The 25,221-nt window shown below is 35.9% G+C and overlaps 1 protein-coding gene across 1 annotated transcript in view; it reads left to right on the top strand.

Annotated features, from left to right (window-relative positions):
* KIF11 (kinesin family member 11) overlaps nt 1-25,221 on the top strand; it is a 47,457-nt gene that overhangs the window by 3,951 nt on the left and 18,285 nt on the right. Inside the window, exons 2-14 of the mRNA XM_046655179.1 lie at nt 1,676-1,808; nt 2,048-2,145; nt 2,233-2,311; nt 3,408-3,593; nt 3,709-3,833; nt 6,540-6,630; nt 7,805-8,047; nt 9,523-9,618; nt 15,448-15,536; nt 20,556-20,643; nt 21,262-21,450; nt 22,361-22,568; nt 23,498-23,670. Of these exons, the coding sequence (XP_046511135.1) occupies nt 1,676-1,808; nt 2,048-2,145; nt 2,233-2,311; nt 3,408-3,593; nt 3,709-3,833; nt 6,540-6,630; nt 7,805-8,047; nt 9,523-9,618; nt 15,448-15,536; nt 20,556-20,643; nt 21,262-21,450; nt 22,361-22,568; nt 23,498-23,670 (1,798 nt within the window). The remainder of the gene's footprint in view (nt 1-1,675; nt 1,809-2,047; nt 2,146-2,232; nt 2,312-3,407; nt 3,594-3,708; nt 3,834-6,539; nt 6,631-7,804; nt 8,048-9,522; nt 9,619-15,447; nt 15,537-20,555; nt 20,644-21,261; nt 21,451-22,360; nt 22,569-23,497; nt 23,671-25,221) is intronic.

Below are 25,221 nucleotides of genomic sequence, written 5' to 3' on the forward strand. Positions count from 1 at the left end.
ATCAGCAGAAACCTTGCAATTTCTAATTAGTTAGAGAAGTCTGGATAGGAAAGTACAGAGTCCCTAAAGCTCCTCTCTGGGAGTTTTGATAACTTTTAGGAATGTGTGATTTGTGTGAATTTCTACTGTTTTGTCCTGAAAACTTGAATGATATTCATTTGGTAATTTAATCACATCTAGGCAAGAGAGTAGTTTAGGATGCTGAGAATAATAGACTAATTGGAAAAGTTTTAACCACATGAGAGCAGTTCACTCCACTTGGTACTCTCGGCCTACCTCAGTATAAATTGGTTCTGACTTAGTTTTGTTGAACTTTGAATAATAGTGCTTACTGTGGGGTATGTGCATTGTGTAGGTTTGAGCACATTTGCCAAATGACAGCATTACCAGATATTACCTGGGAGTTGATGAGTTAAATTTCCTGGGATCACAAATTTGGTCTTCAGACCAGCCCAAAATATGCTAGGGAGTGGGGCATGCCCGAGGACGTTGAGGTATCCTTTTTAAAATAAATAGCAACTTGGTTTGTCTAGTGATGAGGGGAAGGATAATTTCCTATTTAGCATTTTCTTCTATAATGTGTGATACTCAATGGGAAAGATGAACTCAGGTCAAGAGTGCATGTTTCCCTTTGGCCTAGACGTGTATTAAGTATAGTAAATATCTTATGGATGCTTCTCTGTGGACTCTGGTTCTTCTTAGTTTTCCCTTCATTCCCCTTAAGATGACGTTTATTAAGCACTGTAGTTTAACAGATATTCGAGTGTCTACTGTGTGCTAAGCATAATAGTAGGCAGTGGGGAAACAGTAGAATAACAGGATTTCTTTCCCTACACTGTGAGCTTGGTACTATTACTAGCCCCATTTTTCAAATGAAGAAACAGACACAAAGGCCTGCATTGCCCAAGCTGACTGGGTCTAGAGTCCTTGCCCTACTGAAATGCCTGAGGAGGAATTTAGCTTGGCAGATTACTTCCTCTTTTCCACCACCCAAGCCTACCCCACCCCTCCCTGTCCGGATCAAGACTGTGTTGAATTTTTGCTGTGTGTTCCTACAGCACCCATTACATACCCTTTCTATACATCACCTTTCTTATAATCATTTGTTTTACGTCTCTCTTCCTCACCAGACCTCACAGTGCTGTGAGGACAAACTGAGTTAACACATATAAAGCACTTAGAACAGTGAGTACCTGGTACATAGTGAGTATTCAGTGTTATTAGTTAGTTATTTAATTCTTTTTATTGTTTTTTGTTTTGTGCCAGTTACCCAAGGGCAGGTTAGTATTTTGAGCACAAATTTGGCATGTTCTTTCTACTACATTATAGCCTATTTGAATCAGATTCTAAGAATAGTGGAAATAGAATTCTAAAAAATCTTTGACATTTTTTTACAAGCTAATTCTGTTAGCATCTACTCCAAGAAACTGTCAGAATTGTAATGTTTTACATATCTTGGAAAACTAAAAAACAACAACCTAATTTTATTTCTGGGAATTGAAACCCTTAAAATCCTGTTATCTGCTTTAGCAGTATCATTTAGTCTCCATTTAATCCCTGTCGCCAACAGTGTAGTCAAAACTTCACATTGTTCTGTCTAAGGTGTTAATGAAAATGTCATGAGTAACCTGATAACCAAGAGTTCTTGAATAACTTTGTGTATTTCTCTTTGTAGACCATTTAATTTGGCAGAGCGGAAAGCTAGCGCCCATTCTGTAGTAGAATGTGATCATGTACGAAAAGAAGTTAGTGTACGAACTGGAGGATTGGCAGATAAGAGCTCAAGGAAAACATACACGTTTGATATGGTACTGACTTCTTAAAATGCTGCTCCTTCTTTAATATTTACTAATGTAAAGTTATCCTGGTATACATATTTCCTCTAGGTTCTAGTGTACAATTACAAATTTCAGTTGACTCTTTGAGTGGTCACTTGGTTTCTAGTGGGCTGAATGAGTCAATATATTAAAAACAAAATTATTAAAGTGAGTAATTTTGAAGATTTTATTGAAGAAATGCCTTGATTTATTTATTTATTTTTTGATAGGTTTTTGGAGCATCTACTAAACAAATTGATGTTTACCGAAGTGTTGTTTGTCCAATTCTGGATGAAGTTATTATGGGCTATAATTGTACTATTTTTGCGTAAGTGAAACACTGTTTTTCAAATTGATGAAAAGGTTTAGATGCACGTATTTGTTTTTCATTGAACACTTTTGTTAATCTTTGCAGATATGGCCAAACTGGCACTGGAAAAACCTTTACAATGGAAGGTGAAAGGTCACCTAATGAAGAGTATACTTGGGAGGAGGTATTTGTTGTTTATAACAGACTTCTGTCTCTGAAGTGGCTGCATATAACTGAATAAAACTTGGTAAAAGGCCTGTGTCTTAAAATGGAGAAGATCAGAGTACCCATGTCAAAGATGACTTTAAGAAAACTACTGCTATAGTAAAATTAGAGTATATGGTATGGCTTCTGTTTAAGAAACATACAGTCTCATTGGGAGAGAGAGGACCAACACGTATGGCACAGTTAAGTGACAAGAGAGGAGTCTTTTGGGGACAGAATAATTGGAGCAGAATATTGTGGAAAAGTGGAACGTGAGTAGGGCTTGAAGGGGTAGACTTTGCAGAGAGGGAGGGAGTCCCATGAACTTAGCATAAAGGGGCAGTATAGTACTTTATTAGTGATGACCTTGAGTGTTCAAGAAATTAAGATCACCATATTGTTGAGTATTGTAGAAAGCAGATAGTACATTTCACAAAGAATCTACACAAATGTGTTTAAATTTAAATGAGTTTAATGACTAAGTTAATTTTCCAAATTATTAACACTTAGGTAGATCCTTTTATCTGGAGATTACATAGTTGAGGCATTAACTTTATGCATGGATAATAAAGTTATGGAATTGTAACCGTAGGAGATACAGAATAGGCTTAAAGTACAGTTTTCAAACTTTAGAGATTCGTAACAATTTTATTAAAGATACTTAGACATTTGAGAAACAACCTTGTTTTATGTCAGAATTAGGGAATACATTGTTAGGTGGGCCATCTTTCTTGTTAAAATGGTGGTGTTGTGTTCTCATGAGAAAAATTGGAAAGAATTCTTGAAGTTGGCCTTATACGCAGCTGGTTCAGTGAGTTTCTGTGTAATGCTCAGGCATGAAGCGGCTGACAGATATGACAGATTTATGGAAGGTATAAAGAAGAATTACTGTTGAACAGACTCGTAAGTGACTTGCTGTAAATTACTTCTCTAACATTAGGTTAGTTTTTTTTTTTTGACTTGTTTTGACAGACTTATGTTTAAATACACTATAAAGGAGACCCTGGTTGTATATTTTTAACTGCCACAGTAAGTGGCATTCTTCTTTTTAGTCCTTATTAATATTATAATTTCAGGATCCCTTGGCTGGTATAATTCCACGTACTCTTCATCAAATTTTTGAGAAACTTACTGATAATGGTACTGAATTTTCCGTCAAAGTATCTCTGTTGGAAATTTATAATGAAGAACTTTTTGATCTCCTTAATCCATCTTCTGATGTTTCTGAGAGACTACAGATGTTTGATGATCCCCGTAACAAGGTAACTCAGTCTTTGAGAACGAAATGTCTGCAAACTGTAATGTGTGATGCTTTGAGAAGTCAGTATATATGTATTTTTACCAATCTAAGGGGTACTTTTTTTGATATTTGGTTAGAGAGGAGTGATAATCAAAGGTTTGGAAGAAATTACAGTACACAACAAGGATGAAGTCTATCAAATTTTGGAGAAGGGGGCGGCAAAACGGACAACTGCAGCAACTTTGATGAATGCGTACTCTAGGTAAGAAAGTCATCTTGCCCCCCACTTGGGCTCCATCATTTTCTTTTTAAGAAGAATTACAAACTTAGGGGAAGTCAAATTTGGGATGGGTCAACGTATGTGAGTCACATACCTAGATTGTATGGTAGATTGTGTGCCTTAATAATTGGCTTGAGATTTATAGGGAGAGCACCAATATTGGAAGAATGTTGAAAGGAGAACAAATCAGGTTGAACTTGAGCAGAAATATTAAACTTTTTTTTAAGATTTTCTTTTCCCAAGTGAAACTGTACATGGGAGCCCAGATTAAAATGTGGCTTCATTAGTTCATTTGGGGGGTGGGATGCTCAGAGGCTTGTCTCAGCCTTATGAACATTTTATCTGAGCACTTTTTTGGAGCCCCATGGATACTTAGAACACAGTCTGAAGACCCCTAGTTTTAATAAGGATTAGAAGGTCAAATGGCTTCATTTTATTTTATTTTCCAGCTTTATTGAGGTGTGATTGACAAAAATTGTATATATTTAGGTTGTACAATGTGATTTTTTTTTTTTCAAATGGCTTCATTTTAATGTAGGAAGACAGATGGTCATTAACACTGGCTTTCAAGGGGAGAAAGGGGCATATTTGATAGCACCCCCTATAGGATGAATCCCAAATTCTACAAATGCAGTTTACCAAGTCAGAGCTGATCTTTTTTTTTCTGCTGGTCTTTGAAGGAAACATCAGAGTGTAATTGAAAGAGCTGTGGATTGAGAGTTAGACATTTGTGTTTAGTTCTAGTTCTGCAGAACTAGACTGTGACTTTGAGTAAATAAGTGAACTTACCTGAATATGAGTTTCCTGAGCTACAAAGATTATTAGGGCTAGATCTTATTTCTTTGCTCCGTTATAGTTGAAAATTTTTACGCTATGCTGTAACAACTTAATTGCAGCTCTATAAAAAATAGGTATGCATTTAAAGAAAGAAAAAAAAGAACATAACATAAAAGTAATTAAAATCATAGCATTATGAATGATTTTATAATTTTAATTAAATTTTCCTATAATAGTTTTCCTTTTTTTTAAAAAAAAAAAGATTTTACTCTTTCCTTTTTCTCCTCAAAGCCCCCAGGTACATAGTTGTGTATTTTTAGTTGTGGATCCTTCTAGTTGTGGCATGTGGGACGCCGCCTCAGCATGGCTCCATGAGTGGTGCCGTGTGCATGCCCAGGATCCAAACTGGGAAAACCCTGGGCTGCCAAAGCAGAGCACGCAAACTTAACCACTCAGCCAAGGGGCCGGCCCCTGGTTTCCCATTTTAAAAAGTTAAATTTAATTCTACGATTGGTTTATAACTTAATTTTATATAGAATTCAGAGGAATGAACTTAAGACTAGGTGAAGTTTCGTTTTTCTAAATACCTTTCTCTGAAGTGTAAAATTCCTATTATTCCATAAATTTGTGTAATTTAGGACTCCTTTTTTTGGTATGCAGACTGGAGTAAAGATCTTTTTTTATGGTGTAGTTCAGTTTTCCAAAATCAGAGTTGACCTCTATGCTTAATTGCATTAATTCCATAATCTTGGATTAGGAATGGGTAAATAATGGTAGAAAAACATGAGCTGTATAGTATAATTCAGATCTATAGTTTATGTTCATAGTTTTCCTTGTGGCCTTCCCCTTTTCTGTAATTTTAAATAATTTTTGTAAAGATGATACTTATTGTAAAATTTTCTAAGTAACATTAAAAGTACAAATAAAACTAAAAATTACTATATTCCTTATCAGCCATCAATGACATTAACAGACTTAATGATGTTCAACAAATGTCATTGATACAGAAAGGAGAGATAACTATATAATTTTGTATCCCTCAGATAAAAGCCAAATGTCAGTGTATAGCATAAGGGAGACTTTGGAACACTTTATAGTCTAGCAGTGGTTCTCTTGTAGTGTTCGGTAATCCCTGCTGTTTACTATTTCTGCTGTTCAGGGGAAGGAGTTACCTATTTATGATGACATTCTCAAAGCAGGGCAATGTACTTTTACAACACTTGACATCGAGGGAGAGTAATCTAGTGGCTTACCTGGTCCGGTTTAAATTTATGGTAATGACATATTGCAAGTGGTCTTTTTAAAGGTTGACACCTGAGCTAACATCTGTTGCCAATCTTCTTTTTTTTCTTCTTCTTCTCCCCAAAGCCCCCCAGTACATAGTTGTATATTCTAGTTGTATGTCCTTCTGGTTGTGCTATGTGGGATGCTGCCTCAGTATGGCTTGATGAGTGGTGCCATGTTCCCGTCCAGGATGTGAACCAGTGAAACCCTGGGCATCTGAAGCGGAGCGTGTAAATTTAACCACTCGGCCACAGGGCCAGCCCCTCAAGGGGTTCTTATGAATAGGAAGACTGATTGTAAGCCTTCCCCTCCTACACACCAGGCAACTATCCCAACCCCACCCCACATCCAGGTTTCAGAGGTGCCTGAGGATTCTAGTTCTAAGTCTTTTAGGTTGTTTTCAGGTAGCTTCTTACTGGGATCTCCTATAGGCAGCAGGTATAAGAAAGCAAAAATGTAAGCATTATTCTGTCCACCCTCTGTCTTCCAAAATCTTATCGCTATCTCCTGTCTCATACTATCTCTACCCTTGTGGATTTAGATCTTTCTTTGCTATTTTCACTGTTTTATAGAAAGCAAATAATATTTTGCATTATAATGACTGGGCAACTTGATCTTGTTTTCTAGTCGTTCCCACTCAGTTTTCTCTGTTACAATACATATGAAAGAAACTACAATTGATGGAGAAGAGCTTGTTAAAATTGGAAAGTTGAACTTGGTAAGCATCTACCTTAATACCACTGTTTCATTCTTTTTGTTTATTTCTCCAGCTTTATTGAGGTATAATTGACAAATAAAATTATATATTTAGAGTGTACAATGTGATGATTTGATATATGTATACTTTGTGAAATCATTACAACAGTCAGGTTAATTAATACATCCATCACCTCACATAGTTACCCTTTTTTGGTGAGAATGCTTAAGATCTACTCTCTTAGCAAATTTCAGCATAGTATTAACTATAGTCACCATAGTGGACATCAGATCCCCAGAACTTATTCATCTTATTACTGAAGGCTTGTACCCTTTGACCAGCATCTCCTATCCTTCACCCCCCTGCTGCTGGTAACCATTATTCTACTCTGTTTCTGTGAGTTCAAGTTTCTTTTTTTTTTTTTCCAGATTCCACATATAAGTGAGATCATACAGTATTTGTCTCTCTGTGTCTGGCTTATTTCACTTAGTGTTATATCCTCTAGGTTCATCCGTGTTGTTGCAAATGGCAAGATTTCCTTCTTTCTCGTAGCTGAATAATATTTTCTTGTAGATATATACTGCATCTTTATCCATTGATGGACACTTAGATTGTTTTCATATCTTGGCTATTGTGAATGATGCAGTGAACATGGGAATGGAGTTATCTCTTTTTTTTTTTTTAATTTTTCCTTTTTCTCCCCAAAGTCCCCAGTACATAGTTGTGTATTTTTAGTTGTGGGTCCTTCTAGTTGTGCTATGTGGGACGCCGCCTCTGCTTGGTCTGATAAGTGGTGCCATGTCCGTGCCCGGGATTGGAACCAGCGAAACCCTGGGCCACCGAAGCAGAGTGTGTGAACTTAACCACTCGGCCATGGGGCCGGGCGCTGGAGTTACCTCTTTGAGATGCTGATTTTATTTCCTTTGGGTATATACCCAGAAGTGGGATTGCTGCTTCGTATGATGTTTGTATTCTGTTTCATTCTTGACCACCTCATAGAGCTGCTTGAAATTTTGTACTTCTAGGCAATATTTTTGTAGTCACTGGGTTATTAGCTTTGTGGTAGGTTGTTAATTATAAAAAAATTATTTTGTTGGCTATTTAATATGTATAATATGAAAATGAAAGTCTTCGAGTCCAAATCCAATAGACTGACAACTTATTTTTCTTTATTTTTTTATTTTTATAATTCAAGGTTGATCTTGCAGGAAGTGAAAACATTGGCCGTTCTGGAGCAGTTGACAAGAGAGCTCGGGAAGCTGGAAATATCAATCAGTCCCTGTTGACTTTGGGAAGGGTTATTACTGCCCTTGTAGAAAGAACACCTCATGTTCCTTATCGAGAATCTAAACTAACTAGAATCCTCCAGGATTCTCTTGGGGGACGTACAAAAACATCTATAATTGCAACAATTTCTCCTGCGTCTCTCAATCTTGAGGTAAGCCCTTTGAAAGGTATCTGCAAGTGTATAAGCTGTAATTCTTAATTTAGCTGTCACATATTTTAAAAGTTCATTAACTGGCTTCATTCATTCTATGCTATAGTAAAAAGAATCTGGACATTGCGTATGGACACACAGGAGGATACCACTGAAAAAATTCCCTTTCTCCTTCCTGGCAGAGTTTTTAATCTTAAAAAGCCAGTTACTTAAGGGCTTTTTCCACAGTGTTCAAAGAAAATTGCTGTGGTCATTTGCAGTGGATGGTTACATGGGGTATAGAGATTTAACTGAGTTCTTGAAGTGGGTCAAGTGAATACTCGTAGAGGCTGCTTAGAGAGCACTGAAGATGGGTTGGATGTGTGAGAACAGGTGGGAAAACCAAGAGAAGCAACAAAGGTGGTAAAATCTACTCTTATTTTATTGTGATCATCTCCTTTAAATGGAGTTACAAAAGCTTTTATAAAGTCTCTAACTCCCCTTTCATTTTTTAAAAATATCTTGATTGAGATATAATTCACGTAACCATAAAAGTTACCCATTATGAGTGTATAATTCAATGATTTTTACTGTATTCACAGAGCTGTGCAACCATCACCAAAATCTAAGTTTAGAACATTTTCATTACACCAGAAAGAAACCCTGTAACCCATGCAATTGCTCCTCATCTGACCCCACTCCAAACCCTAGGTCATTAGTAATCTACTTTTTTTAGTCTGTAGATTTGCCTATTCTGGACATTTCATATAAATGGAATCACACAATAAGTATTCTTTTGTGTCTGGCTTCTTTCATTTAGCATAATGTTTTTAGTGTTCATTTATGTTGTAGCATGTATCAATATTTCATTCCTTTTTGTGGACAAATAATATTCCATTATATGAATATAGGACATTTTGTTTATCAGTTGATGGAATTCATTGAGTTTTAAGGCTAATCTAAAGTAACAAATTATTAGATAAATTATCATAAGGTTAAAGATCCTGAAAATTGAAGAGAAGGGAAAAAAAGATAATGGTGTTTTGAACAACCACTTTTTTTTTTTTTGAGGAAGATTAGCTCTGAGCTAACTGCTGCCAATCCTCCTCTTTTTGCTGAGGAAGACTGGCCCTGAGCTAACATGTGGGACGCCTACCGCAGCATGGTGTGCCAAGCAGTGCCATATTTGCACCCAGGATCCAAACCGGTGAACCCCGGGCCGCCGAAGCGGAATGTGGGCACTTAACCGCTCGACAGCTTTTTTTAACTTTCTATTGAGGTTATGATAGCTTACAACCTTGTGAAATTTCAGTTGTACATTATTTGTAAGTCGTGTGAACAACCTCCTTTTTAAAGGTTGGGTTTAGTAGTCTTGGTAGATTTTTAGATTATACAACCATAAATTATTATTTTTAAGTTATCTAGTACATGTTAGATACCAAAACTATATTATTCTCATAATATCTTCACTAACTGGCCTTTTCTTTTCATCGCAGGAAACTCTGAGTACGTTGGAATATGCTCATAGAGCAAAGAACATAATGAATAAGCCTGAAGTTAACCAGAAGCTCACCAAGAAAGCTCTTATTAAGGTGATTGTGAATTTTTGTGGAGTAACATGATCTTGTTTGACAAATGTGAAAATAAGGAACTGAAATAGGTATTGTTAGAATTGTTAAATTGCCTGTGGTAAGGCCTTTTCATCTAATGATTTAAACTAAATACTTTATGTGTTAAAATGTTTTTTCTAATGCAAATATGTTAACTTTACCAGCTGTATCAAGTCAGCCAGATTTGCCTTTATTTACATTTATAAAATTTATTTATTTATTTACAGCTTTAGGGTATAATTACCGTACCATAACATTCACCCATTGTAAGCCTACAATTCAGTGATGTTTAGTACATTTATAGAGTTGTGCAACATCTCCACAATCTAGTTTTAGAAAATTTCTAACTCTCTATAAAGTTCCCCTTGACCCTTTTGCAGTCAGGCAACCACTGATCTGCTTTCTGTCTATAGATTTGCCTTTTCTGGACATTTCCTATAAATGAAATCATATAATATTCGGTCTTTTGCATCTGGCTTCTTTCACTGGGCATAACATTTGGGCTTCATCTGTGTTGTAGCATGTATGAATAGCTTATTTCTTTTTATTGCTGAATAGTATCCCGTTATATGGATAATATCACATTTTGTTCATCAGTTTACCAGTCGATGGACATTTGGATTATTTCCAGTGATGCTGGAGTGAACATTTGTTTATAAGTCTCTGTGTTGGTGTGTTCTCATTTCTCTTGGATAGATACCTCGCAGTTTAATATCTGAGTCTTATACTAAGTTTATGTTTAACTCTAAGAAGCTGTATTCCAAAGTGGCTGTCCCGCTTTAAATTTCTACCAGCAGTGTATGAGGGTTGCAGTTTCTCCACATCATCTCCAATACTTGCTGTAGTCTGTCTTTTTAATTTTAGTCATTCTCATAAATGTATAATAGTACATCAGTGTGGTTTTAATTAGCATTTCCCTGATGCATAATGATACTGAGCATCTTTTCACATGCTTGTTATCTATTTGTGTATCTTTTTTGGTGAAACGTCTGTCCAAATCCTTTGCCCACTTTTTAGTTGAGTTGTCTTCTTATTAAGCTGTAAAGTGCTGTTAATATCTTCTAGATACAAGTCCTTTATGAGATGATTTGTAAATATTTCCTCTCAGTCTGACTTGTCTTTTCCTTTTCTTGGTACTGTGTTTTTTATATGAAAAATTTTTTTTTCTTTTTTCCTTTTTTTTTTTTGAGGAAGATTAGCCCTGAGCTAACTACTGCCAGTCCTCCTCTTTTTGCTGAGGAAGCCTGGCCCTGAGCTAACATCATGCCCATCTTCCTCTACTTTATATGTGGGACGCCTACCACAGCATGGCTTGCCAAGCGGTGCCATGTCCACACCCAGGGTCCGAGCCAGCGAACCCTGGGCCGCCGAGAAGCGGAATGTGCGAACTTAACCGCTTTGCCATGGGGCCGGCCCCTATATGAAATTTTTATACATTTACATGCAATTAAAAGAAATAATAAAGAGAGATCCTTTGTACGTTTTGTCAAACTATAGTAAAATATCACCACAGGGATATTGACATTAGTAACAATCCACTGATCTTATTCTCCAGTTTTCCTTCTATTCATTTATGTGTGTGTGTGTATTTAGTTCTATACAATTTTTTCACATGTGTAGGTTCATGTATCCACCACTGCAGTCAAGATACTGAACAGTTCCATCATCACAAGGATCCCTTACATTGCCCTTTTATAATCACTTCCTTTCCACTCCTACCTCCCCTTCCTAATCTCTGGTCTCCAGTAATCTGTCCTCTATTTCTAAACTTTATCATTTCAAAAATGTTATTGAATGGAGGGGCTGGCGTGGTGGCATAATGGTTAGGTTCTTGTGCTCTGCTTTGGTGGCCCAGAGTTCACAGGTTTGGATCCCAGACAAGAACCAATACACCACTCATCAAGCTATGCTGTGGTGGCATCCCACATATAATAGAGGAAGATTGTCACAGATGTTAACTCAGGGACAATCTTCCTTAAGCAAAAAGGAGGAAGACTGGTAACAGATGTCAGTTCAGGGCCAGTCTTTCTCACCAAAAAAAAAAATGTTATTGAATAGAATCACACAGTATGTAGACTTTTGGGATTGCCTTTTTTCACTCAGCATAAGTCTCTAGAAGTTCGCCTGAGTTGTGTGTAGCAATAGATCTTTCTTTTTAGTGCTGCATATTATTCCATTGTATGTATGTACCATGCATACAGTTTGTGTAACCATTCACCTGTTGAATGACATGGGCTGATTTCAATTTTTCATAATTATAAATAAAACTGCTGTGCATATTTGTTTACAGGTATTTGTGTAAATATAAATTTTATTTCTTTGAGATAATTGTCCAAGAATACAATTACTAAGTTGCACAGTGAATTTTTTTCTGTTTCTTTCTTTTCTTTTCGTTTTTTTTTTTTTTTTTTTTTTGCTGTGGAAGATTCACCCTGAGCTAACATCCATTGCCAATTGCTTGAGGAAGATTTGCCCTGAGCTGTCATTGTGTAAATCTTCCTCTAATTTGTATGGGGGTCACTGCCACAGTATGGCCGCTGATGAGTCGTGTATGTCTCTACCTGGGAACCAAACCCAGGCTGTGGAAGTGGAGTACACCGAATTTAATCTCTAAGCCACGGGGCCAGCCCCTGAATCTTTACAATTTTAAGGAACTACCAAGCTGTTTTCCAGAGTAGCTGTACTGTTTTACATTCCCATTAGCAATGTTTGAGTGATCTAGTTTCTCCACATCCTTGCCAGCATTTGGTGTAGTAACTTTTTTATTTTAGCCATTCTCCCAAGTGTGATGGGTTTTAACTTGCATTTCTCTAATGTCTAATGATGTTGAATATCATTTCGTGTGCTTATTTGCTGTTTGTATATCCTCTTTGGTGAAATGTCTGTTCCTCTATTTAGGTCTATTTTCCAATTGGATTATTTGGGGTTTTTTTTGTGTGACTTTAAAGTTCTCAATATATTCTAGATGCTAGTCCTTTGTCACAAGTGTTTACAGTTATTTTCTCCCAGTCTGTAGCTTCTCTCATCCTTTTCATATGGAATTTTGGAGAGCAAAAGTTTTTAATTTCCACGTGGCCTAACTTATCAATTTTTACTTTTATGAATTGTGCTTTTAGTGTCAATTCTCAGAACTCTCTGCCTAGCTCTAGATACTGAAGATTTTTTCCATTTTTGTTTTTGGAAAGTTTTATATTTCCACGTTTCACATTTAAGTCCATGATCCATTCTGAGTTGATTTTTGATAAGATGTAAGACTTAGGTCAGGGCACATTTTTTTCACCTCTGGGATATCTGGATTGCTTTAGTATCCTTTGTTGAAAAGGATATATTTTCTTCATTGAATTGATTTTGCACTTTTCTGAAAAATCAATTGGGCATAGTTTTGTGTGGGCCTATCTCTGGGCTCTCTGTTGTGTTCCATGGATTTATAAGTCTGGCCCTCCACCAGTACCACACAGTTTTAATTACTGTAGCTAGGTAAGAACTCTTGGAATCAGGTAGACAGTTTAAAAGGAGGTTTATATGAGAAAGCTACTTTCTTCATAAAGGCTCCCAAAATTGTCAGGATCTGAGAAACACTACAGTGATTTTATATTCATTATTTTAAAAATACCAGGCTCTTTTATAAGCACTGATTTTATTTAGTCATTTGAATCTTTTGAACCCTAATGCTATTTTTAAATCTAAAAATATTTGAAAATATTTCTTTAATATGATAGAGTATTCAGTCAGTGTTTAAAATTCCAAGTTTTTCAATGTATACATATTTTTTAATAGTTGTTTTAGGATCCAAATAAGTTTTACCCTTTGTGGTATTTTTTATTGAGGTCATAATAGTTTATAACACTGTGAAATTTCAATTGTACGTTATTATTTGTCAGTCACCATATATATGTGCCCTTTATCCCTTATGCCCACCCTCAAACCCCCTTTCCCTCTCGTAACCACTAATCTGTTCTTGGTCCATGTGTTTATCTTCCACATGAGTGAAATCATACAGTGTTTATCTTTCTCTGTATGGCTTATTTTGCTCAACATAACACCCTCAAGGTCGACCCATCCATGTTGTTGCAAATGGGACAACTTTGTCTTTTGTTATGGCTGAGTAGCATTCCATTGTATATATACCACTTCTTCTTTATCCATCAGTCAATGGGCAGTGGGCTTGCTTCCACGTCTTGGCTATTGTGAATAATGCTGCAGTGAACATAGGGGTGCATAAGTTTCTTTGTATTGTTGATTTCAAGTTCTTTGGATAAATACCCAGTAGTGGGATAGCTGGATTGTGTGGTATTTCTATTTTTAAGTTTTCGAGAAATCTCCATACTGTTTTCCGTAGTAGCTGCACCAGTTCGCATTGCTACCAGTGTTATGAGGGTTCCCTTTCTCCACATCCTCTCCAATGTTTGTTATTTTTTGTCTTAGTAATTATAGCCATTCTAATGGATGTAATGTGATATCTCATTGTAGTTTTGATTTGCATTTTTCTAATGATTAGTGATGATGTTGAACATCTTTTCATGTGCCTGTTGGACACTTGAATATCTTCTTTGGAAAAATGTCTGTTCATATTCTTTGCCCATTTTTTGATCAGGTTGTTTGTTTTTTGTTGTTGAATTGTGTGAGTTCTTTATATATTTTGGAGATTAACTGCTTGTTAGATATATGATTTGCAAATATTTTCTCCTAGTTGGTGGGTTGTCTTTTTGCTTCGTTCCTGGTTTCCTTTGCCTTATTACCCTTTGCAATTTTCTGATGTATCTTTTGGTCTGAATACGTAGTTTCTCCTTGCATTTTTTTTCTCCCTTTACAATTTGTTTGTGGAAGTACCCGTATTATTTGTCCTGTAGAGTTTTCCCCTAGTGTCTTTTGACATATTCTGTTCTTTGTATTTTTTATAAACTGGTAGTTGGATTTTGAGGCTTGATAGATTAAAGTTTGATCTTATTTACATATTTTTGCTAAGACTACTTCATAATTGATGGTGTGTTCTCCCACCAGGAAGCACAGAATGTCTGGTTCTTTCTCTTTTTGTGGGGAATTGATGATATTCAAAGACGTGATCCATTTGATTTTTAAGGGTTGCAGAATGGTAATTTTCTAATTCAGTTCTTTCTTAACTGATTGCCGGACTACTTCCATAACAAGGAACCTTCCCTCAGCTACCCAGGCATATGCTTCTTATAGTAAACGCAGGAGAAATGCTTGATTTGTTCCTTTATTTGACAGTTTTGAGAATAATGATTTGGTTTCCTAGCTTTCTTAATGTCATTATAAACTCATGGACATAAAATATTTGTGTTAGCCCTTTGTAGTTCTTATCCTCCCTGATAGTCACTTTGTCCCTTCTTTGGCTAGCCAGTACCTCTTCAAGTGGGTTCTTGAGTCCTCTTCACTAGCCACGGTTTGTTAGCTTCCTTCCTATTTTGTTTGCCAAGGTATTCCAGGTTCATCTTGAATGTTTCTTGCCCCAGTCGGAGAACCAGACACTTCTCTGAGGAATCTGGGTTCATTTTAATGTGAAATGCATTTGGATACCAACCTGGGTACTGGAGGCTGTGTTTTTTCTTCAGAAGTCCATATTTTTATAGTGAGTGCATTTAAAGGAGCTTTGAAAGCTATTGAAAGACTTTATTCTAAACAGCTTAGTATTGAATTAAAAGTATGGTTATGACTTTTTAGCCTACTTTTTTATGTTTTAAAAAACATGAAAGGGCTAATTTTATGTTTTATTTGTTACATGTCCTCCCCAAACTGAATGAAAAAAAAGTTCAGTGCTAAATTGACACCTACAACATTCTTCTTTTGTAGGAATATACAGAAGAGATAGAGCGTCTGAAACGAGATCTTGCTGCAGCCCGTGAAAAAAATGGGGTGTACATTTCTGAAGAAAATTATAGGTAAGCCCTTGGCTATGGAAATTCATGTCTAAGAATAAGCAATTTCTGATAGCCTGTTTGAAGTAAAAGTTACTTTTTGACAGTAAATCTTTATATCTTTGTACCTAGTGCCTTTAATTGCTTCTTTTTGTTTTGACGTTAACAAGTAGTTATCAAACAGTTTAAAAACTTTTTATATAACTTTTATTTTAAATAATTATAGATTCACATGAAGTTGCAGGAAGAGTGCAGAGAGGTCTCATGTATTTTTCTCCCAGTTTCCCCTAATGGTTACCTTTTACATAACGTTCGTACAGTATCAAAACTGAGAAATTGACATTGGTACAATGTGTATAATTCTATGCCATTTTATCACATTTGTAGATTCGCGTAGTTCTACAATTAAGATGGAGAACATTCCTGTCATCACAAAGGTCTCCATCTTGCTACCCCTTTCTAGTCATACCCACTCCTCTTCCCCAATGATCCCCAACCCCTGGCAACCAGGAATCTCTTCACTTTTAAGCCTTTGAGTAGTTTGTCCAAAGGAAAGCTTCTACTGAAGCTTTATGTAGAAACAACAACAGATTAAACAAGGGCAGAAGGCAAGTGGGATGCTAAGGATTAAAACTTGAAAATTCCTGATTGCATTTATCTTTGAAGATATTAAGGAGGGTGACTTTCACAGGACATTTTAAAAATTATTAATAATGAGAAAATGTATTTAGAGCTAATTGATAATAACTAAAAGCATTTTACTATAATCTTTGGCTCACTTTTTTTATAGATGTTTCACTATATGACCGTTGTAAAAGTATATAAATCATTTAATAAACTCAGTTTTTTCCATGTTATTTTCAGTTATCATAATGTGCTACATCCTCCTAATTGGTTCATATGCTAACTTTACAAATGTTCAAATTTATAGTCTACTAGTATCACAGGTTATTAAACAATAGTCCTCCTTTTATTTTTTTTATGTGACTTTAGTTTTGTTTGGTTCTTTCATAGCCCATACCCAGTGGGCAAAAACATTTTTACAAAAAATTCTTTCGTAAATTTGCACTTAATTCTTTTTTTGACGAGGATTAGCCTTGAGCTAACATCCGCTGCTAATCCTCCTCTTTTTGTTGAGAAAGATTGGCTCTGAGCTGTCATCCATGCCCATCTTTCTCTGCTTTATGTGTGGGACGCCTGCCACAGCATGGTTTGATAAGCAGTGTGTAGGTCCACACTTGGGATCCCGGCCACTGAAGCGGAGCACATGAACTTAACTGCTAGGCCACTGGGCCGGCCCCCTGCACTTAATTCTTTTACTTGGTATTTTTTATTCTTTTCTTTCTTTTCTGTTTCTCTGGTTTTCAGATTATACTTCTACATCATACACACTACAGTGTTTCATTATATTTTTTGAATGTTCACTTCATAGGTGTTCCTATTTCTACCATTTTATATATTTTATACATTAATTTTTATTCAACAAACACTTTTTATACCTTTAAGTTTGGTATCAGACTGCTCTTGTTGCTAGAAAACCAATTTAAAGTGTCTTAAAACATCAAGGGATAGAATGAGCTTCATAGTTGTTTAATCCTGTGACTCAAGGATCCGGTTTCTGTGTCTTCCCCCTCCTGTCCTGAGTGGTGGCCTTCTCCCAGGGCTGGCTGGTCATCAAGCATGGTGATCAGCAGCAGAGCAGCTACCTGCTGTCTCATTCATGTCCAGTACGGATGAGAGGCTGCCTACCCTTTAACCAGCAAAACTGGCCAGGGGAACATCACTGATTGGTTAGTTTAGGCCTGAGTTGTGTCCATGTATGTACCAGTGACTAGCAAGGGACTTGAATTTCCCTGATGGTCTTGAGAAATTAGGCTTACTCCCTGGATCCAGGGATAGGGTCTGGCCGCGCCTAGCCCCCTATAGCTTGACTGAGAGTCATTCCCCAAAGGAAATCTGGATGCTGGAAATGGCTGCTTAGTAGGCAATCAATGAATGTCTTCAAGTGGTTTTCTCCTTTAATTTGGTAAGAGAGTATCTTCTGCTCTTAGCAGTCAAACATTGGACCTCATGGACTGATTGTCTAATTTTCTTCTTATCTTCTCTTGTCCATTTCTTTGATGTATTTTAGATAGGAACTAACTTTATTTCTAGTTTGTCAATCCTGTGATTGAAAAGATTGCTCTCTAATAGATATGAGGCGTAATCTGAAACAAAGTTCTTTCTGAAAAAGCTTTTGGAATTATTACACTGCAAGTCAGAGAAGGATCACAAAAGCTGCAACCAACATTTAAAACAGGATAATGCATTATTTACCCCACACTTAATAGACCTTTTAAAACTATATCAAAACTGTGTCATCCAGGAAATAACAATGTTGCATTACCTCTTGTACATTCAGTGTAAGAAAAGCATTTCAGATATCCCATTCTACATAAAAGACCCATTTCCAATAAAGAACGAGTATAGTTAATCAAAAGACTTAAAATTAATTCTCCTCTTACATCTCAGTTTTAGCTTTTCCTTTATCAACGATATCTCTAGCTAATAATTTGAGGAAATTTGCATTCACAAAAGAATCTTTGTGGGCCAGCCCCAGTGACCTAGTGGTTAAGTTGGGTGCACTCTGCTTCTGTGGCCTGGGTTCGGCTTCTGTGGCCTAGGCATGGACCTACACCACTCAACAGTGGCCATGCTGTGGTAGCGCCTCACATACCAAAAGAGGAAGATTGGCAACAGATGTTAGCTCAGGGCAAATCTTCCTCAGCAGGGGGGGAAAAAAAAGAATCTTTATCATGTAAGCTCATTGTGGAATAGAAAATTGTTGGTAGTTATGAAGGAAGTAGAAGAATACAAGTTTCAGCACTTACTTCTGAAACTTGCTAATGCTCAGGAAATCAGAAAGACCCATTAAAGTGGACCAGAATTATCTGGTTCAAAATGTCAGTAGTGCTGAGGCTGAGGAACTGTGCTCTAGAGAATAAACTTTTGATCGCATGAGGATTTTGTAGTGACAGTGGCTGTGTGTGTTGGGTGTGTATTGGAGTATGTGGGCAGGGGCAGCAGGTGTAATTGCTCTGTATATATACTTTAATTCAATTCTTTAGTTTTTAGCCCCTTATCTCACCTCCTCCTCCTGCGACACCTGATGCCTTCAAGTCCCAAACTTTTCCTGGATTCTGGGTGTCCTGCTTATACTCTATATTCCTGAAAACAGACGTGTAGGTTGTATCCCCCCATCTCTACTCTCTGTAAGTTACGGTCTTTTGTCAGCTTTGTAGCTTCTCAAATTTTATATGCACACATGCTTTCTTCCCCTCATAGGGAGGAACTCTCCATTTTAAAATGAAGATAACAAGAAAAACGGTCCATTTATAAAACAAGGACAAGGAATATATTGTTTTTTGCAATTTGTGTTTATTGCTTATTGACACTTAGGCATCATTATCACCATTAAATGATAGAGATGATGTGTAACTGCCACAATTGTGTTAGAATATCTTTTTTTATTTTTTAATTTTTTTTATTATTATTTTTTTTAATGTTATGATAGATTACAACCTTGTGAGATTTCAGTTGTACATTCTTGTTAGTCATGTTGTGGGTACACCACTTCCCCCTTTGTGCCCTCCCCCCACCCCCCCTTTTCCCTGGTAACCACCAATCAGATCTCCTTGTCAATATACTAACTTCCACCTATGAGTGGAGTCATATAGAGTTCATCTTTCTCTGACTGGCTTATTTCGCTTAACATAATACTCTCGAGGTCTATCCACGTTGCTGTGAATGGGCCAATTTTGTCTTTTTTTATGGCTGAGTAGTATTCCATTGTGTATATATACCACATCTTCTTTATCCAATCATCAGTTTCTGGGCATGTAGGTTGGTTCCACGTCTTGGCTATTGTAAATAATGCTGCGATGAACATAGGGGTGCAAGTGACTCTTGGGATTTCTGATTTCAGGTTCTTAGGATAGATACCCAGTAATGGGATGGCTGGGTCATAGGGTATTTCAATTTTTAACTTTTTGAGAAATCTCCATACTGTTTTCCATAGTGGCTGTACCAGTTTGCATTCCCACCAACAGTGTATGAGGGTTCCTTTTTCTCCACAACCTCTCCAACATCTGTCACTCTTGGTTTTGGATGTTTTTGCCAATCTAACAGGTGTAAGGTGATATCTTAGTGTAGTTTTGATTTGCATTTCCCTGATGATTAGCGATGATGAACATCTTTTCATGTGTCTATTGGCCATATTCATATCTTCTTTTGAGAAATGTCTGTTCATGTCCTCTGCCCATTTTTTGATCGGGTTGTTTGTTTTTTTGTTGTTGAGCCGTGTGAGTTCTTTGTATATTATGGAGATTAACCCTTTGTCAGATAAGTGGCTTGTAAATATTTTTTCCCAATTAGTGGGCTGTTTTCTTGTTTCAATCCTGTTTTCCCTTGCCTTGAAGAAGCTCTTTAGTCTGATGAAGTCCCATTTGTTTATTCTTTCTATTGTTTCCCTCAACTGAGGAGTTATAGTGTCTGAAAAGATTCTTTTGAAACTGATGTCAAAGAGTGTGCTGCCTATATTCTCTTCCAGAAGACTTATTGTTTCCGGCCTAATCTTTAGGTCTTTGATCCATTTTGAGTTTATTTTGGTGTGTGGTGAAAAAGAATGGTCAATTTTCAATCTTTTACATGTGGCTGTCCAGTTTTCCCAGCACAATTTGTTAAAGAGACTTTCTTTTCTCCATTGTAGGCCCTCTGCTCCTTTGTCGAAGATTAGCTGTCCATAGATGTGTGGTTTTATCTCTGGGCTTTCAATTCTGTTCCATTGATCTGTGGACCTGTTTTTGTACCAGTACCATGCTGTTTTGATCACTGTAGCTTTGTAGTATGTTTTGAAATCAGGGATTGTGATTCCGCCGGCTTTGTTTTTCTTGCTCAGGATTGCTTTAGCAATTCGCGGTCTTTTGTTGCCCAATGTGTTAGAATATCTTTTATAGGAATTAGGAAAAAATATTAACTGTTAAACTTATATTAAACTTTTTTTAGAGCCATGAGTGGAAAACTAACTGTTCAAGAAGAACAGATTGTAGAATTGATTGAAAAAATCAGTGCCATCGAGGAGGAGCTAAGCAGGGTAAGCGTTCAGAACAATATTGAATGTTATGTAGAAAGCAGATATTAAAAGAAAATGCCAGAATGTGAGGGACCTGATATTTTTTCCCCAAGGTTTTTTTCCTTGCTGACCCTTATGCTAAAAGTAAGTAGTATCATAGTTTTACTGTCATCAATGATAATGAAGCCGTCTCTTTTGACATTTATATTAATGCAACATCACAAGAAGTTAACTGAATTGAGTGATTTTATTGTTAAAGCTAAATAGTGAATGCTGAGACATTTTCAAAAACATAGTTATCAGATGAGGGAATGTAAGTGTTGGGAGAAACAAGACGTTAAATAAGTTAAGTGGAAAGACTTGACCCTTCTGTGCCATCCTGCAGGTGGCAGTGTTGGAAGGAACCTGCAGAATTAGGACCACTACACTAGAACCTGTTACTTTATTTTTAATGAAATTTTAGGAAGAAACCAGACACCATATGAAATGTGCTAACCTACCTGGTAACTTGTTACAGCTTTTACATGGAAATAATTTGTTTGGTTCTTCTGATATTATATTTTGAACTAGCCAGGTGTCTCACCAAGCAGGTCAGCATTTTTTTATTCTTAAAAAAAATGTTTAATATGTTATGTTTAGGTTACAGAATTGTTTATGGATAATAAAAATGAACTTAACCAGTGTAAATCTGACCTGCAAAATAAGACACAGGAACTTGAAACCACTCAGAAACATTTACAAGAAACTAAATTACAGCTTGTTAAAGAAGAATATATCACATCAGCTTTGGAAAGTACTGAAGAGAAGCTTCATGACGCTGCCAGCAGGGTTTGTCCTTCGTTTTGATTTGTACCACATTAAAGAAATTAGAGAATGGGTAAAAGTGACTTTCTTTGCTTAAGCATTAATTGTGAAATTCTATTTATTCACCCCAAATGGTATTTCTATCAATTTAAAAAATAGTATTTTACTATTTCATCTAAATTTTTTTCACTAGAGATGCTAACTTTAGAAAAAACTATTTCTGAAGTTTTGGGTTTTTTTTAAAAGATTGGCACCTGAGCTAACAACCATTGCCAATCTTTTTATTTTTCTTCTTCTCCCCAAAGACCCCCAGTACGTAGTTGTATGTTCTAGTTGTGAGTGCCTCTGGTTGTGTTATGTGGGATGCCGCCTCAGCGTGGCCTGACGAGCAGTGCCATGTCTGCGTCCAGGATCCGAACTGGCAAAGTCCTGGGCCACCAAAGCAGAGCACCCAAACTTAACCACTCAGCCACAGGGCCAGCCCCTATTCCTGAAGGTTTGAAAATAGAACATGACTTTAATATACTTTGTGGACATTTAGAATAATGATGTTGATGCTTTCCCCTGTGGTTGTGGTTAAAACTAATCAGTCATCAAAAATTTAGTACGTTCTGATGATGGAAGATGTTGAAAGTGTTTGATGTTTCATTAGGTGTACTTTTGAGGAAATAGTAACACATAATAGGAAAAAAGTTTGTGAGGGAGCATAATTACTATAAAAGATTGGTAGAATCAGTTTTCCATGCCTAAATGGCTAGGGGAGGGGAAATAAACATTCCTGGATCTATCCATGAGTTTAAAAATTTCTTCTGATATGATGTATAAAACTTACTAGTTCTTATCAGGAGAAATCCTTACATAGCACAGATATTTTCGTTAGACTGCTTTCATCATGTCCATCTTATCAACATTTGTTTTTAAAAATCATGTTTAGTTGCTTAACACAGTTGAAGAAACTACAAAAGATGTATCTGGTCTTCATTCCAAACTGGATCGTAAGAAAGCAGTTGATGAGCACAATGCAGAAGCTCGAGATATTTTTGGCAAAAACCTGAATAGTCTGTTTAATAGTATGGAGGAATTAATTAAGGATGGCAGCTCAAAACAAAAGGCCATGCTAGAAGTTCACAAGACCTTGTTTGGTAAGTTCAAGCATTGCTGATGATTCAAGTGCGTGTGTGTTTAGCGTGAGACTAATTTCAAATTGATCATTTAATGTCATAAAAAACTCAGGTGACAGTATCTCTAGTCTCTTCCAATAATACCACTGTCTGTTCAGACTAAGGGTTAATGCTTTTACTGTCTTTGAATTAAAACAAATCTTAGTTATTTTTTGTTGTTGTTTTCTGTAAAGTGTTATGTCTATTAAACAGTAAACTGTGTATAAACTTTAGATGTAAAAGTCCCCTTAATCCCTGACTTTGCATCATTCTTCATAGCTATTACTGTTAAATTTCATGAGTTTCCTTCTAGAAGTTTTCTGTGCATAAACATTCTGCAACTTTTTTTCTTTCAAGAATGTATATCTTGAATATTTGCTATATTGTCAGAATATGTGTATCATTTTTAACCATAGCCATTGTTATCTTCATTTACAAAAATATCTTTATTATTTTACTTATGAAAGTGTTATCCTCATTATAGAAAATTTGGAAGATGCAGAAATGTAAAATTTTTTTAAATTGCCTATAATCTAGTCACTTTGAGCCAACCACTATGAATTTTGTTAATTGATTTCTAGTTTCTCTTTTCTTTTATAACCTCTTTTACCTACTGTAATACTATATATTACTTTTGGAGATTAATTTTAGAATAAATATTATAATTCTTGGTTTACTGTGAGTTATAATTATGGGCCTGATATACCTATAAATATGTCAAATGCTTACAGACTGCTATAGAACATATATAATTTATATTTAAAATATTTCCTTATGTAGTGAGCCAATTATTTTAAGCTTATTTGTTATTACAATTTTCCCACCAAGGATATAATTTTGGCAACCTCTTTGAAGTGATCTTAACTATATTTAAATATATTTATGTCAAATTTGCTTTTGTCTTTGTATAGGTAACCTGCTGTCTTCCAGTGTCTCTGCATTAGATGCCATTACTACAGCAGCACTCGGATCTCTCACGTCTATTCCAGAAAATGTGTCTACATGTGTTTCTCAGATTTCTAACATCATGTTAGAAGAACAATCATTAGCAGCAGAAAGTAAAACTGTACTTCAGACATTGATTGTTAGTAAATCTCCTAAAGTACTTTTGAAGGGTTAATTTGATAAGTCTTCTAAAACAATGTTAACTGCTCTTCTTTCATCTTAAGCCTTACTAGACACAATGATAAACATATTGCTTTAAGACAGTAGGTTTATATTTTTTAAAGACAAATCTCTTCCATGTTTTTTTCTCCCAGAAATGTTAATTTCCAAATACATATAACCAACTTTGAAACTTTTTTCGCTTATAGCTTGTAACACTGAGAGTAGAAGTTAGTAACTCTTCTAATAACAAGAAAGAGTAGGTTTAGCTCCAGAATAAATCAAGGGACCTACAGTTTGTCACTTGGCTCAGAGATTGGAATCCTGGAATGGTTCTGGTGATGTTACAATGATCCAAACAGAAGGGAATATTAAGTGGTTAATTTTATAACTATAGTAATACGAAAAAACGTGCAAGAAAAAAAACTTATAAAATTCTAGGAACACATATAACAGTTTGTGGTTTCAGATATGTGTGATTAAGTGCTTCTGGGCCTTAACTGTAAGGCTCTTTTTCATAGTTCTATATAAGTCACTCATCTAATTACACTCAGTGTTACCTTCTCCATACCTGATTTGTGTACTCTTTATTTTGTAATTGCACCTTTTGTCTAAGAAGTTCTTGGCCATATCACTTACTTTGTTTTCCTCTTTGTGCAGGCTCTCTGCCTCCCTTTTTGAGTTTAACAATATTCGTTGAACATTTTCCAAGGAAATGCTACAAATGTTAGCTGACACTGCCTAGATTCAGTGCTTGTATGACACTATTTGATAGATTTCTTCAATTGCCCAAATTTCAAAATTAAAAGATGCTCTCTTGATACTAACTTTGTGGAAATTGATTCATTCACTAAATAGTTGTCTGTATTTATTGATGTCTTCCTACCAAGTTATAATTATTTGTTGAGTCAAAGAGATGACTACTGTTCCCACATGAGTTGAAATTAGTATGATAGTTGTTCTTTCCAAAAGAATACCAGTTATCTTTTAAGTATTTACTAATTATTTCCTTCATAGTTCTTCACCCCTCCCCTAGTGAAAGGAACTTGTCGGAATTTTTTTTCCTTTTTATGAAAATTCTCAATCTATAATACATTCTCAACTTTCCACCTACCTTGACAAGAAGAAGAACCCTGACAAGTTCTTTTGATACAATAAGTCATTAGGTCTTGAAATTTAAATACTTGCAGCCCACAGCCTACTTTTGAAGGTTATTGGTCTCAGCCTTTCTGACTAGTAACCTAAACTTGTTTGAAATTTATTTTGTTAAAATGTATTTGTAGGGTTTTTTTTTTAATTTCCTTTGTTTGCAATGCTGAAATCTTATCAAATGACTGTCATTTTCCCCTCTTCTGAATTCTTCTGACTATTGTTGCATTAGATGATTAAGAGTCTATTGTACACCAAGTGACCATTTTCTAAATTACTATAGCCAGGATTAAGTGACATGCTGAATATAAACTCTAGTAATAAATAGGCTTTGTAGGTTATAAAGAATAGAGAGTGGACATTTAGAATTTTAATATGCATG

Source organism: Equus quagga, chromosome 2, assembly GCF_021613505.1.
Source record: "Equus quagga isolate Etosha38 chromosome 2, UCLA_HA_Equagga_1.0, whole genome shotgun sequence".
Taxonomy (NCBI): domain Eukaryota; kingdom Metazoa; phylum Chordata; class Mammalia; order Perissodactyla; family Equidae; genus Equus; species Equus quagga.